This window comes from Molossus molossus, unplaced genomic scaffold, assembly GCF_014108415.1.
Source record: "Molossus molossus isolate mMolMol1 unplaced genomic scaffold, mMolMol1.p scaffold_m16_p_3, whole genome shotgun sequence".
NCBI classification, from domain to species: Eukaryota; Metazoa; Chordata; class Mammalia; order Chiroptera; family Molossidae; genus Molossus; species Molossus molossus.
This window is the reverse complement of record NW_023425366.1, coordinates 94,833,159-94,849,522: the sequence shown is the minus strand read 5'-3', so window position 1 is coordinate 94,849,522 and position 16,364 is coordinate 94,833,159. Positions and strand designations below refer to the sequence as shown.

Sequence of the window (16,364 nt, the reverse complement as noted above, 5' to 3'; positions counted from 1 at the left end):
AAAGGTCAATTCTTTTTCAACACCTACAAAAATTACTCTAATTTTATAATGACATTTATGAAAAATACTACTACATTCAGTTTAAATCTAAAATCATTCCACTTCTATTGGGCTTCCCAGTTTATATTATTCCCCCCATGTACCTTGTGACTGGATTGGTGGAATCAGCATCAAATTAGGAGAAGTAAGTACTGTTACCTGTTTTGTAAAAAGACAGGAACTATGGCTCAAAGGGAAAAGTGAGAAACAGAAAGTCACACAACAACAAGAGTTTGAAATTGAACCTGTGTCTTTTGATTCCATAGCCAATGTACTATCTGATGATTTTCTAATAAAGGTTACACAACGCTACTTTTGTTGAGAAACTTAACAAATAAGGGACATGTGTATTCTTAGTGGAAATGACAGCATGAACTATATAAGCAGGTAGACAGAAAAAGACACGTGTATTTTATATGTACTTTACCCATGAACTATCAAACATTAAAATTAGCACTTTAATATAGATATCATTCTAAAACCTCCCAACATATTTATTAATTCCCTTCTAATTCTAATAGGATTTACATTGCTAATAGCTATTTCTTATCTTAGTCCCTTATATTTCTATATTTGTAGCTTTTTAGCAGAAAAACAAAAGGTTCTGGTACCTTGCCAACTTTTCTGAATGCTTTCATATCTAGCATGAGAATATTAAACACATCTTTGATTTATTTAAAGAAAACTGGGTTTTAAAAAAGAGGTAATTTTTCTCAACACATAATAATAGGTTTCAAATATTTAGGGAAAAGAAGTAATAAAATATGTATAAATATCTTAACACAAGTAGGTCTTGGAGATGAATTCATTGTTTTGAGTGTTGCAGAGAAGAAAATGGTTATGAAACTAAATCAGCACATCTTAATAGCAATTAAAATTTATATTAAATAAAAAATGTCATTCTTGTCCTGGCCAGGTGGCTCAGTTGGTTGGAGCATTGTCCAGTATACTAAAAGGTTGTGGGTTCTATCCCTGGTCAGGACACATACAGGAGGTAACCTATTGATGTTTCTCTTTCACATGGATGTTTCTCTCTTTCTTGCGCTCTCTTCCCATCTCTCTAAAATCAATAAAATCATATCCTCAGGGGAGGACTGAAAGATCACATGGCAAATGTTCCATCTCTGGTGAGTGCACCCATAAAAAGCAACCAATGAATGCACAATAAGTGAAACAACAAATTGATGTCTCTCTCTCTCTCTGAAATAAATTAAAAGAACAAAGTTGAAGGAATCAGGCTACCTGAGGTATCACACTATATTGCAAGGCCATAGTAGGCCGTAGTAATCAGAACAGCATGGTACTGGCATAAAAGCAGACATATAGATCAATGGAACAGACTAGAGAGCCCAGAAATAAACCCACATCTTTATAGTCAATATTTGACAAAAGAGGCAAACACATACAATGTGGCAAAGAGAGTCTATTCAATAAATGGTGTTGGGAAAATCAGACAGATATATGCAAAAAAATGAAATTAGACCACCTTCTTACACCATACACAAGAATAAACTAAAAGTGGATTAAAGACTTAAATGTTAGACTCAAAACCATAAAAACTCTAGAAGAAAACATAGGTAGTAAAATTTCAGGCATTTCTTGTAGCAGTATTTTTTTCTGATATATTTCCTCGTGCAAGGAAACAAAGGAAAAAATAAACAAATGGGACTACGTTAAAGAAAAAAGTTTTTGCACAACAGAGGAAACCATCAACAAAATTAAAATACAACTCACTGAATAGGAGAACATAGTCACCAATGATAGATCTGATAAGGGGTTAATATCCAAACTTTATAAAGAACTTATAAAACTCAATACCGCCCTGGCCTGTGGACCAGAGAGTCCTGGGTTCAGTTCCCACTAGGGGCATGTACCAAACAAACAAACAAACAAACAAAAAACTCAACACCAACAAAACCACAAACAATCCAATTTAAAAAACTAGCAAAACAACTGAATAAACACTTCTCCACAGAGGACATACAGATGGCCAACGGACATAAGAAAAGATGCTCAACATCACTAATCGTCAAAGAAATGTAAATTAAAACCACAATGAGGTATCACCTCACACCTGTCAGAATGGCCATCATCAATAAATCAACAAACAAGTGTTTTCGAGGATGTGGAGAAAAGGGAATTCTTGTGCACTGCTGGTGGGAATGCAGATGGGTACACTGTGGAAAGTAGAATGTCATTACCTCAGCAAATTAAAAAAATGGAACTGCCTTATGACCCAGCAGTTCTACTTCTGGGAATTTATCTGAAGAAACCGAAACATTAATTCAGAAGAATATAGGCACCCCTACGTTCACTGCAGTGTTATTTACAATAGCCAAGATTTGAAAGCTGCCCAATTGTCCATCAGTAGATGAATGGATAAAAATGCTGTGGTACATTTACACAATGGAATACTACTCAGCTGTAAAAAAACAAAAAAGAAAAGTTTACCCTTTGTGACAGCATGGATGGGTCTAGAGAGCATTTTTTTAAAAAAAATCCTCACCCAAGGATATTTTTCCATAGATTTTTAGATAGACTGGAAGGGAGGGAGGGACAGAGAGAGAGAGAAACATCATTGTGAGATACATCGATTGGTTGCCTCCTGCATGACCCCAAGCAGGGCCGGGGATCGAGCCTGCAACCCAGGTATGTGTCCTTGAACAGGAATCAAACCCAACACCCTTTGGTCCAAGGGCTGATACTCTAACCACTAAGCCAAACTGGCCAGGGCCTGGAGAGAATTTTGCTAAATAAAATAAACCAGTCAGAGAAAGACAAGTATCTTATGATTTCACTCATATGTGGAACCTAATGAACAAAATGAGCTAACAAGCAAAATAAAGAGAGAGAGAGAGAGAGAGAGAGAGAAGGCTGACAGCTGTCAGGGATGGGAACTGAGGGGCTAAGGGTCTGGAGGGATTGACCAAAGAATGAAAAAAAGGGGAAAAAAACATGGACAGGGACAACAGTGTGGTGACTGCTGGGGGCAGGCAGAGATGGGAGGCGGTGGAGGAGGGTATCGAGGGGGATAAATGGTGATAAAAGGAGACTTGACTTGGGGTGATGAACACATAATACAGTATACAAATGATGTATTGTGGAATTGTGCACCTGAAACCTGTATAATTTTGTTAACAATTTTCACCTCAATAAATTAAATTAAAAGAAAAAAACTTAAAAATAAAACATAACTGGTCAAACAAATAAACAAACACGTTCAAGAGATCTAGGTCAAATCAACATCATTGGAATTATTCTCTGGTACTGATAACACCTTCTTCATCCCCACATCTCATCTAAATATGACAAGGAAAAAATATAACAAGGAAAACTTTTATTTAAATCTTGAAAGAAACGGTTGGCTTTTATTGGAGAAAACAAAGTAAAGATGTTTTTTCAAAATGAAGCCTTAAAAATATCTCACAGTACTGTCAAACCCAGCAAACACTTAAGGGTTCACTGAAGGGTTGTGTAAACATTACTAGTGAAAAATTTAGTCCAATTTTTATGATTTCTAACAAACAATATTTAATAAATATTTATCAAATATCCAGGCACTTTAAAATGTCTCTCTTTCACCCTGGCCAGTTAGGCTCCGCAGTTAGAGCATCTGCCGGAGGACCAATGAGTCGTGGGTTCGGTTCCCACTGAGGGCATGTACCTCGGCTGAGATTCGTCCCCGGCTCTGGTTGGGGTTGTGTGGGAGGCAGCCACTTGATGTGTCTCTTTCACATCGATGTTTCTCTCTCTCTCTCTCTCTCTCTCTCTCTCTGTCTCTCTCTCTCCCCCCCAACTCTATCTGAACAAAAATGGAAAAATGTCCTCAGGTGAGGATAAAAAAAAAAATAATAAAATGTTTCTCTTTCCATAATGGAAGTTGAGTGTAATTAATCCATTTTGTCAAAGTTTCAATACACCTTAATGAAAGTATTCAGAATCATAAGGGTACTTTCTGACTCCCAGTGAATCTCTTAGCTTTCAAGAAAACAGAATAAAGGAAAAGGATATAATTTACAGAAAAAATATATACTAAAATAGATATATTAAGAGGTATAGGCTATGCCTTTAGAATGCCAAAATGTAAGTGTTCCACCTTAAAAGCTATAGACAAAATATATAGCCTGAATGATAAAGTATGCTATTAACTTGAAAAGTAGGCATCACACATGCATCATCTCGTTAATTAGGCCCTGTTCTTTGTACTATTTGGGCTCCAGATTTGTATATCCAACTGCCTATTTTACTTCTTCACTTGGGTACCTAATTCACATACCAAACTGAACAGGTAGGTCCAAAAGAAACTTAATTTCATTCCTCAAATCTCAATTTTCCTTATTTCTTTGAATTGTTCACAATTTACCTATATGTTTGAACCAAAAATGTGGGATCTATTTCTGATTTTATCCATTCTGTTACTCTCTATCCCTGAACTAACATGTCTTGCTATTGTTCCTTCAAAATAGATCTCAAATTGGTAAAGCTTTTTACAATTTGCTTTTATCTTTTTGCAAATGCTCTGATGGAAATACAAACCAAATGTCTCTCTTTGGTCTACCAAGGCCTATAAGATCTGGTCCATGGACGGCCCAGCTACTTTCTCCTCTTCAAACATTCAGGCTGTGTCCTCTGTGGGCTTCTTCATTTTCAGTTCATTCTGTCATGACTGCCGCCCCCAACTTTCCCATGGCTGGATCCCATTTGTCATATGAGCTCCTCATCTCCCTCATCTCGTAAGTCACCATTTCAGGGAAGCCTTCCCTGACCACTCAATCTAATTAGCAATGTCCCACTCCCACCACTCAGCATTCTCTATCATCTCAACATGTTTTATTTCTTCATAATACTTGTCATGGTCTGTAATTACTTTTCTTCGTGTCTTTGTTAGTTTATTTTCTCTCCCTAAACTAGAGTGTCAGTTCCATGAGAAAAGGGGTCTTATTTGTCTTGTGTGCCCCTGTACACTCAAACCAACAGTATTACTTGAATGAATGACTGACTGACATATATGACCCTAGATGTATCCCTAGGTATGGCTAACTGTCGACTGCCTTAGAAGTGATCCCAGAAGATCACTGATGCCTAGAGTTCACCATTTTCCTCACTTACCATATTTATTGCAACATTAATATTAAAAAATATAAAACTAGAGTCAGCCCTGGCCGGTTTGGCTCAGTGGTTAGAGCATTGGCCTACAGTCCCGAGAGACCCGGGTTCGGTGTTTGTCCCCGGCCCTGGTTGGTCATGCAGCCACTCAATGTGTCCCTTTCATGTCGATGTTTCTCTCTCTCTCTCTCTCTCTCTCTCTCTCTTCCTCTCTCTCCCTCCCACTCTATCTGAACAAAAAATGGAAAAATGTCCTCGGGTGAGAATAAAAAAAAATTAAAAAAATATAAAACTAGATTCAGTCAGATATTGTATGGTATGGCTTCAGTAACACAGAAAACTTGGAAGACTGAAAAGTTGGGAAGAGCTGCTCTCCGAGTCTCAGGAGAAGAGAATAAGTACCTCATTGCACCATGACTAAGAGGAGCCATTACTTGGCTTTTGTTAGGATAGTGCTGCTGCCAGCAGTTTAAGTAACATCCAATGTTTATGCCAAAGGAACTTTTGCAACTGGAGCTTTGAAAAACAGAAAAAGATCTGGCTGTTTTGGCTCAGTGGTTGGAGCACTGGCCTGCGGACCAGGGAGTCTCAATGTTTCTCTCTCTCTCTCTCTCAAACACACACACACACTCTATCTGAGGATAAATAAAAAATATCCTCGGGTGAGGATTAAAAAAAAAAAAAAGAAAGGAACAAGTTGGGATTGGGTAAGGCTGGATAAAGACTTTTCACCAGGGGCAGCCAATCCTAGGGTGTTTTTATGCAACTACATTTAAACACTCAACTCAGACTGTGACTCTGCTTGCAGGCAAGTCTCCTTTGGAATATATTACCTACCGGGAGATAGACAACAAATCTGGATATATTTAGAGAATGTGTGGTTTCGCTTTCTTTTACTTAACCATTTATTCTAAATAAATGTCTATGGGGCTTTACACCATGGCTTATAAGACATTCAATTTTAATTCTTTGAGGGTGTGGGCCACACCACTTGTTCACTCTCTGGCCCTGCCCAAATCCACTTTTGTTCAGCAAAAACTACTCCTTTTCCTGGAAGTTCATCGAAAGGAATGAATATTAGACACAGAAAGAAAGATCTTGAAGGGATAAGATGTTATAACAGAATGACTCTCCTTTTCCCAACCTTTAATGCCAAGAACTGCTTGTACCCATGCTCTGTGACAAAGGGGATTAGGTAACACATATATCTCTGCTCCAAAATATGATTAAATTTTCTTTTGAGCAAAGCTATATTTATTTCCCTTGCTCCTCCCCAATTTCCCTAAAAGTACTAAGAGATTATTTCACAAACACTGCCTTCCTTCAAAGAACTTTAGCTAAGAATTAAAATATTTAATCAACTAAAGCAATAAGGAACTCTTTTTCAATTCTCAGTCTCTCAAATTATCTCATTTCCCCAAAATTTGTGCATTTCAATTTCAAAGACGTGAAAAAGATATTTCATTTCATAAAAAATTTCAAAGGAAAACACCTTGAGAAAAGATTTGTAGAAAATATGACAACCCTGGCCGGTTTGGCTCAGCGGTTAGAGTGTCGGCCTGCGGTCCAGAGAGACCCGGGTTTGGTTCCCGCTAAGGGCATGTATCTCGGTTGCAGTTTGTCCCTGGCCCTGGTTGGTCGTGCAGGAGGCAGCCACTTGATGTGTCCCTTTCACGTTGATGTCTCTCTCTCTCTCTCTTCCTCTCTCTCCCTCCCACTCTGTCTGAAGAAAAAATGGAAAAATATCCTCAAGTAAGAATAAAAAAAAAAAGAAAATATGACAAACTATTAATACCTTTATTAAATGAAATAACGTCTCCAATGGATACGATAAAACATTATGTACCAGAGAGATAGACTCAGAAGAGACATTTTAAAAGGGAAACACAGCCCTGGCCAGTTTGGCTCAGCGGTTAGAGCATCGGCCTGCGGTCCGGAGAGACCCGGGTTCGGTTCCCGCTAAGGGCATGTACCTTGGTTGCAGTTTGTCCCCGGTGGTCGATGTTTCTCACTCTCTCTCCCTCCCATTCTATCTGTACCAAAAATGGAAAAAATATCCTCGGGTGAGGATAAAAAAAAAAAAAAAAAAAAAAAAAGGGAAACACAGCCGTGGCTAGTTTGGCTCACTGGTTTGGAGCATTGGCTGGTGGACTATAGAGTGGCAGGTTCCATTCCAGTCGAGGGCACGTACCTCAGTTGTGCTTCGGTCGTGGGGGAGGCAACCAGTCAATGTGTCCCTCTCACATCGATGTTCCTCTCTCTCTCTCACTCCCTCCCACTCTATTTGAAGATAAATAGAAAAATATTCTCGGGTGAGGATTAAAAAAAAAATAAAGGAGAAATACATAACACTATCTCACCTTGCCAGTAATCCTAATAAATAAATTTAAAATGTGCTTATTTCTAGCCTATAAAATTATAAATAAAGTTAAACAATCTTTTCCCCATTCTTAAATAAAACCCCAAGGCATTCTTTATTAAAACAAAATATTATTAAGAAACCCAGGCAAATTGGGTTGCATGCCCCCTATGTGAAAAAGTGGGCCATGAGGACTATTTCCCTTGCTCTCCTTCCATCAGGGACTTCTGAGGAAGCTTGAGGGAGCGTCTCATTCCCCAGCACCCTATTTTTAAATGATTAAAGACGATGTAACAGGCATATTTTTGCAATGCCGAGATTCTAAATCATGTCAACCACTTTGAAACGCAATCTGGAAATATTCTATAAAAATCACCAAACTATTCACGTCCACTGACTACCTTCACTTCTGAGACCTTTGGACGGGCTGTATTACATGAAGATACTAATTGTGGCATTATTTAAGAGGGTGAAACTTTAGGACGATAATAAATGCATGTATTCAACCATTTAATGATTACTTAGTGAGCAAAGGACCTTGCAAAAGCTAATGTTTCTATTAAAGCAGTGGTTCTCAACCTTCCTAATGCCGCGACCCTTTAATACAGTTCCTCATGTTGTGGTGACCCCCAGCCATGGAATTATTTTCGTTGCTACTTCATAGCTATAATTTTATTACTGTCATGAATCACCATCGGAAATATGTGTTTTTCGATGGTCTTAGGTGACCTCTGTAAAAGGGTCGTTTGACCTCCCAAAGGGGTCGCGACCCACAGGTTGAGAACCACTGTATTAAAGGCTGAGAGAAAATAGGAATGGCTGGGAAACAGTTAGAAAGGACATGGAGTTCATTAGATAGTGCCTACTATGCACTATGGCTTTTATCTCACTGGAGGACACTGATTCCTTAAATTAACTTAGTCCAGCTACCATATTACCAAAGAATACAATGAAAACCAGAAGAGAAAATATGTCAGGTTGTGGCATTATCATTCTTCAGGTAAAATCACAATCCTGACATTGGTAAAGTCTCCCTGAAAGGAATAAAGATAAAAATAACCTAAAGCATTTCTCCGGGATTTCCTGTCTTGGCCATGGATCTAGGACATCAATAGCTATTTGAAGCACTCCTGACTAGACAAAAAGAATAAGGATGGCTTCTGCTAGAAGGAGCTAGACAGGAGGTCTCTCCCTGGTACACTCCAAGCTTAAAATAAATAAAAGCATTTTGTAAATAAGATTATCCAGTATCACATTCCTTTCTGTGTTTATTTTCCTTGCATAACCCCATATCTTTATTAATGTTTTATTTAAATGCCTCCAGTCTAGTTTCAGCGGTGCTGTGGGTAAAGGAAGGATTCCTTATTTTAGCCAACCAGAGACGATATTCCAGCCCCCCATCGCAGCCCACCTTCCATGCCTTAAGCTGGTGTGATGATGGCAAAGGTGATGAGTGAGAGATGCCCTAGCCTAGGAGAGGTGTTTCTCCGAGGCCAAGGGCAGGCAGTCTCTATAGGGAAGCATTCTTTATCAGCATTCTTCAAGGAGTTGGTATTGATTTGATTACTGAGTCACTTCTTCGTATCCTCAAGAATGTTAAGAAAATCAGACAGTTTAAAAATAAGCATCTTGAAATAAAAAATGAGACCAGGAAAATAAAAATACTATTGAGAGCACAAAAGCAAGCAAACTAATAAAGACAAACTTCAGGCTATTGCAACTCTCTTTGCCTGTTTATTTTCAGAAGGGGGCAATTTATCAAAACTAAATGGAAATGATTGCTTTAAGTGGGAAGACAAGTGTAAATCAAAGCAAAATTTCTTTGTATATTTAAAGCAAAAACAAACAAAGAAGATATTCTAATATAATCACTTATTCAAAAGAAAAAAACAGAAAAACAAGTATAATCAGCGTGTTTTTTTAAACGACATTTAAAAAGATTATTTAATTGTTTTCTGTAAACAGCATGCATCTAATCTCACAACCAGATCCATGCTATGTATACAGAAAGTTTAATCAGTCTAAACATGAAGTGAACTGGATTTCAGGTCTTTTTCACAACACAAAGCACATTATTAGCACATTCCTGGACAGCTCTCCTTTTATTTTCTCTGATTTGTTTTATATTCATTTTATCTTGGGGTAAATCATTTTATCTGTGTAAGTCAGCTAAACTATGTTCTGGAAGAAGATGGAGTATAACAAACAAAAATTATTCTCTCTCAATACTTTTTCTTTCTGGAATTACTTTTCCTCCAAGAGAATTGTTACTCTTACCTTCGGTTGTTTGCAAAGGTAGCGACAAATTTCTCCAATATATTGAAACACGGTCACATTATACTTTTTGCAATCATTCCAAAATTGGCTTGCTGAAAATTTCTTCTTTAACACACAAGTAGCTCCTATGAGAAAAGGCAAAGAGGCACTAGGTAAAAAATTCAGGAGCCAAATTAACATAAAACACACATGATGCTGCTCTGTCTAGAACACTTAATCACTTTCAAAGCTTTTAAAATCCATCAGTGGCCATTTATATGGAGCTCATTTGAAAACATTAATCTTACAGTCCATATCCTGAGGTTGAGAGTAAGGTAGTTAGTAAAATAGTGCCAACGAAAAGTCCATTAATGACTGCAGCACCTAAATTTAGCAACATTGTGAGCCACACAGATATGTCCAACGGAAAACCCCTAATGATTTGACCTTCATCTTTACTTACTGTGGACACTGATATGCTACTCTATAAAATTACTTTGTGGTATTTTAGACATATAAATAGTAGTAAATGATCTCTATTTATATATTATTTTAGGACTAGTTAGTAATGGACACATAATCTCAGCAAGTTTACGAATCCACCATGTCATAAGCACTACCAACTGACTTGTTGGGTGTCTGAATACATTGTGTGTAAACATAGCCTCAGCGATTCTTTTTTTTTAATTTTTTTTATTTTATCCTCACCCGAGAACATTTTTGCATTTTTTGTTCAGACAGAGTGGGAGGGAGAGAGAGGAAGAGAGAGAGAGAGAAACATCGATGTGAAGGGACACATCGAATGGTTGCCACCCGCACGACCAACCAGGGCCGGGGACAAACTGCAACCGAAGTACGTGCCCTTAGCGGGAACCGAACCCAGGTCTCTCAGGACCGCAGGCCGACGCTCTAACCACTGAGCCAAACCGGCCAGGGCTCAGCGATTCTTATTATGCACTTACTTTTGCAATGTGAATTTGCCACTCCTCACTTCAAGAGATGAGATCTATTTCCCAACTCCTCAAATTCTGAAACTGGATTGGATTGTGACTTGTTTTGATCAACAAAATATGCAGGTGAAATGATCTATGTGACTTCCAAGGATAAGCCTTAAGAGCTATGCAGCTTCACCCTGGCTGGTTTGCTCAGTGGTTAGAGCATTGGCCTGCAGGTTTGGTTCCCACTAAGAGGGCACGTACCTCAGCTGCAGTTTGTCCCCGGCCCTGATTGGGGTCGTGTGGGTGGCAACCACTCAATGTGTCTCTCTTGCATGATGTTTCTCTCTTTCTCTTCCTCTGTCTCTCCCTCTCACTCTATCTGAAGATAAATAAATGCAGGAATGTCCTCGGATGAGGATTAAAAAAAAAAAAAAGAGCTATGCAGCTTCCACATTCACTATCTGGTTCCTACCAGCACTTAAGGAGGCAGGGCAGACTACTAATGGACAAGTGGCCACAAGGAGAAGAAAGCTCAGTCAACAGCCAAATTCCCAGAGCACCACTCCTTCCACTTTAGGAATACACTGAGTATGTCAGGAACTTGTGTACTTTCAATAAACTGTATAATTTAGTAAATGATATAATGACATAAAATGCACACAATCACTCTGAATTCTACTGGTAGAGTTTTAAACTTTAAACGCAAGTTCTAATTACTAGGCATTTTGAAAACTTTTCATACAGAAAATAAAAACTTACCTAACTCAATACATCCACCAATTCCCAGGAGAGATCCTGAGCTATGATACAGAGGAAGGGTTATATAAATGATGTCATCAGAAGTACAACCAAAAGCCCACAGTCCAGCAGAACCCTTTACAGCCTGCAGCTGAGTAATCACAGCTGCTTTAGGTAGACCTGGAAGAAAATAAAAAAATACATATGTAATAGAAATCAAGTCTAGTCATTCCTGGACATCTTTGAGGCTACCTAACCAAGGCCAACAAAGACCCTCAAGGCAAAAAAAAGTGGAATTAGAGATGACAGCAACAAAATTTAGAAAATCAGATGGACCACTGACAACATCCACTCAAGAAGCTGAAAAGAAGAATTCCAAAATGGCTGTGTGGTGACTGGAAGCTACACAGACCATCTCCCAGGACCAAACTGGAATTACAACGAAAACAAAGACAAATCATCAGGGAAAAAGCATCAGAAAAGCAGCTTGCGAGGACCATATAACCAGGGAGACTGACTCGATCCTGGTAGGATTGCGGAGGTGCGAGAGGAGCCCACGGTGGGCAGCAGCCTTAGCTGTAAGCAGTGCCCTCAGGGTTACACTCCCAAGTGGCTCCACATGCAGAGCCAGGACAGACGCTAAAATAGCCACAGCCACACTCACCTTGGGCTGCACCAGAGGGAGGGCTGACTGGACTGGAACTGTGTGGGGACACTCGGGATTTGGAGAGTGCTCAGAGCTCTTGCTGAGTTGCAGCCACATAGGACAGCGGCCATCTTGCTCCTTCCCAGAGCTCTGGGGAGAGGCAGTGGCCCCTCCCTCGGAGATTCAACCCCACCCTGTGGGCCATTGAAATGCATATTGAGGCTCATTAACAACCTGCATCTGCCCTACACTCAGGAAACCCCTTACTCTGAGCACCTGTGGGAGTTTACCATTCAACTCAGAAACCAAGGCTCTTCAAGTAACTGCAACTAACAGCCTCCAGGAAAAAAGCAAGAGGATACCTGAAACATTCCTGGGCTAGCAACTCTAACCAAGAAAATAAGACTTGACAGTGGTGTTTAACGTGGGTCCTCCCTGGCTCATCCAAATCCAGTAGAGGGAGCCACAAACAGCAGAACACCAAAACCCACAAGGAAAATTTGGTAGGCTCCAAAGTCCACTGTGATAGCTAAAATGGTGAAACAAAGACACACAAATGTCAAATGAAAGAACAAGAGGCCTCTACCGAAGATGACATAAATGACGAGCAGTTAAGCAAGTTAACAGAGCTAGAATTCAGAGCCATGATCTTGAGGAAGCTCAACGGTATGAATAAGGACATCAACACCATGAGTAAAGACATAGAAATGTTGAAAATCAACCAACGGGAAATTAAAAACCATCAAGAAGAAATGAAGAATGACATATCAGAAATAAAGAATACATTGGAAGGTCTAAACAGCAGAGTAGAGGAAGCTGAGGACTGGATCAGTGAATTAGAAGACAGGGTAAAAAAAAAATCAATCAATCAGAAAACCAAAAGGAAAAAACAATTAAAAAACAGGAAGACAGCTTAAGAGAACTGTGGGACAACTGAAAACGTAATAACATTCGCATTATAGGAGTCCTTGAAGAAGAAGAAAATGAGCAAGGGTTAGAGAAAATATTTGAAGAAATAGTGACAGAAAACTTCCCTAATTTGGGGAAGGAAGAAGGCATTCAAGTTCAAGAAGCACAGAGAGTCACAAGTAAGAAGAACCCAAATAGGCCCACACCAAGACACATAGTAATTAAAATCCCACAAATTAAAGACAAAGAGAGAATTCTAAAAGCACCAAGAGATATGCAACAGGTTACCTACAAAGGAGCCCCCATAAGGTTCTCAGCTGACTTCTCAACCGAAACACTATAGGCCAGAAGGGAAAGGCACAAAGTAATCAAGGTCATGAAAAACAAGGATCTAAATCCAAGACTACTCTACCCAGCAAGGCTATCATTCAAAATAGAAGGTCAAATAAAGAGCTTCCCAGACAAAAAAGAAGGCTAAGAGAATACATTAGCACCAAACCAGCACTACAAGAAATGTTAAAAGGACTGCTGTAATTAGTAGAAGAAATAGGAAGAAAAATAGAACCACACTAAACAAAAATGGCAATAAATAAGTACATATCAATAATCACCTTAAATGTAAATGGATTGAATGCTCTGATAAAAAGACACAGAGTAGCTGATTCGATAAGAAAGCATGACTCATCTATATGTTGTTTACAAGAGATCCACCTCACAACAAAAGACTCACATAGATTGAAAGTGAAGGGATGGAGCCCTGGCCGGTTTGGCTCAGCGGTTAGAGCGTCGGCCTGCGGTACGGAGAGACCCGGGTTCGGTTCCCGCTAAGGGCACGTACTTCGATTGCAGTTTGTCCCCGGCCCTGGTTGGTCGTGCGGGTGGCAGCCACTCGATGTGTCCCTTTCACGTCGATGTTTCTCTCTCTCTCTCTCCCTCCCACTCTATCTGTACAAAAAATGGAAAAATGTCCTCAGGTGAGGATAAAAAAAAAAAAGAAAAGAAAGTGAAGGGATGGAAAAAAACCTTCCAACCAAACGGAAAAGAAAAAAAGCTGGGGTACCAATACTCATATCTGAAAAAATAGATTTCAAAATGAAGTCCATAACTAGATACAACGAAGGCCACTACATAATATTGAAAGCATCTATCCAACAGGAAGATATAACCTTGATAAACATATATGCACCCAATATAGGAGCACCAAAATATATTAAAAATCTTCTGGAGGACTTCAAAGGAGAAATCAACAGCAATACAATCATAGCAGGGGACCTCAACACCCCATTGACAGCACTGGATAGATCCTCTAGGCAAAAAATTAGCAAGGAAACAGAGACTCTAAATGAAGCACTAGACCAAATGGATTTAATAGATATCTACAGAATTACAACCCAAAACTACAGAATTCACATTCTTCTCAGGTGCACTTGGGACATTCTCAAAGATAGACCACATGTTAGGACATAAACTAAATCTCTACAAGTTCAAGAAGATTGAAATGATATCAAGCATCTTCTCAGATCACAATGGCATGAAACTAGATATCAATTGCAACAAGAACATGCAATGACATTGGTACACATGGAGGCTAAATAGCATGTTATTAAACAATGAATGGGTTACCGAGGCGATCAAGGAAGAAATTAAAAAGTTCCTGGAGCCCTGGCCAGTTTGACTTAGCAGCTGAGAGTCGGCCTGCAAAACAGAGAGTCCCGGGATCAGTTCCCACTAGGGGCATGTACCAAAAAAAAAAAAAAAAAATTCCTGGAAACCAATGAAAATAAACACAATACAATACAACATCTATGGGATGCAGCAAAAGAAGTTCTGAGAGGGAAGTACATAGCACTACAGGCTTACCTCAAGAGACAAGAAAAATCTCTAATAGACTATCTAACCTCACAACTTAAAGAACTAGAAAGCAAACAAAAAGAAAACCCCAGAGCAAGTAGAAGGAAGGAAATATTAAAGATCCGAGCAGAAATAAATGACATAGAGTCCAAAAAAACAATTCAAAGGATCAATGAAACAAAGAGTTGGTTTTTCGGAAAGAAAGATTGATGGCCCCTTAGCTAGACTCACCAAGAAACAAAGAGAGAGAACCCAAATACACAAAATCAGAAATGAAAGAGGAGAAATAACAACTGACACCACAGTAATAAAAAGGATCATTACCAACTACTATGAACAATTATATGGCAACAAATTCGACAATCTAAGCGAAATGGACAAATTTCTAGAAACACACAGCTTTCCACAACTGGACCGGGAAGAGATAGAAAACTTGAACAGCCCAATAACAACAAAGGAAATTGAAGAGGTGATCAAGACTTCCAGAAAACAAAAGCCCAGGCTCAGTTGGCTTCACGGGGGAGTTTTACCGAACATTTAAAAAAGAACTAACAGCCCTGGCCAGTTTGGCTCAGCGGTTAGAGTGTCGGCCTGCGGTCCAGAGAGACCCGGGTTCGGTTCCCGCTAAGGGCACGTACTTCGGTTGCAGTTTGTCCCTGGCCCTGGTTGGTCGTGCGGGTGGCAGCCACTCGATGTGTCCCTTCACGTCGATGTTTCTCTCTCTCTCTCCTTCCTCTCTCTCCCTCCCACTCTATCTGTACAAAAAATGGAAAAATATCCTTGGGTGAGGATAAAAAAATAAAATAAAAAAAAATAATAATAAAAAAGAACTAACACCCATTCTCCTCAAACTATTTCAAAAAATTCAAGATGAAGGAAGACTTCCAAACACGTTCTATGAGGCCAGCATAATTCTAATTCCAAAACCAGAAAAAGACACTGCAAAGAAAGAAAACTACAGGCCAGTATCTCTGATGAACATAGACGCAAAAATCCTGAACAAAATACTAGCAAATTGGATCCAGCAATACATCAAAAAAATTATTCACCATGACCAAGTGGGATTCATCCCAGGGATGCAAGGCTGGTACAATATTCCCAAACCAATAAATGTGATACACCACATAAATAAAGTGAAGAATAAAAACCACATGATCATATCAATAGATGCTGAAAAGCATTTGACAAAATCTAGCATCCATTTCTGATAAAAACGCTTAGCAATCTGGGAATAGAGGGATCATATCTCGACATAATAAAGGCCATATATGAAAGAACTACAACCAACATCATATTCAATGGGCAGAAACTAAAAGCATTTCCCTTAAGAACAGGAACAGGACAGGGATGCCCACTTTTGCCACTCTTATTTAACACAGTACTGGAAGTCTTAGCCACAGAAATCAGTCATGAAGAAAAAATAAAAGGGATCCAAATTGGAAAAGAGGAAGTGAAACTCATTATTTGCAGATGACATGATATTATACATAGAAAACCCTAAAGATTCCATCAGAAATCTACT

At 39.0% G+C, this 16,364-nt stretch overlaps 1 protein-coding gene across 1 annotated transcript in view; it reads right to left on the bottom strand.

Annotated features, from left to right (window-relative positions):
- SLC27A6 (solute carrier family 27 member 6) overlaps positions 1–16,364 on the bottom strand; it is a 62,986-nt gene that overhangs the window by 34,857 nt on the left and 11,765 nt on the right. The window contains exons 3-4 of the mRNA XM_036279624.1: positions 11,458–11,616; positions 9,782–9,906 (exon numbers count right to left, since the gene is read on the bottom strand). Coding sequence (XP_036135517.1) covers positions 9,782–9,906; positions 11,458–11,616 — 284 coding nt within the window. The remainder of the gene's footprint in view (positions 1–9,781; positions 9,907–11,457; positions 11,617–16,364) is intronic.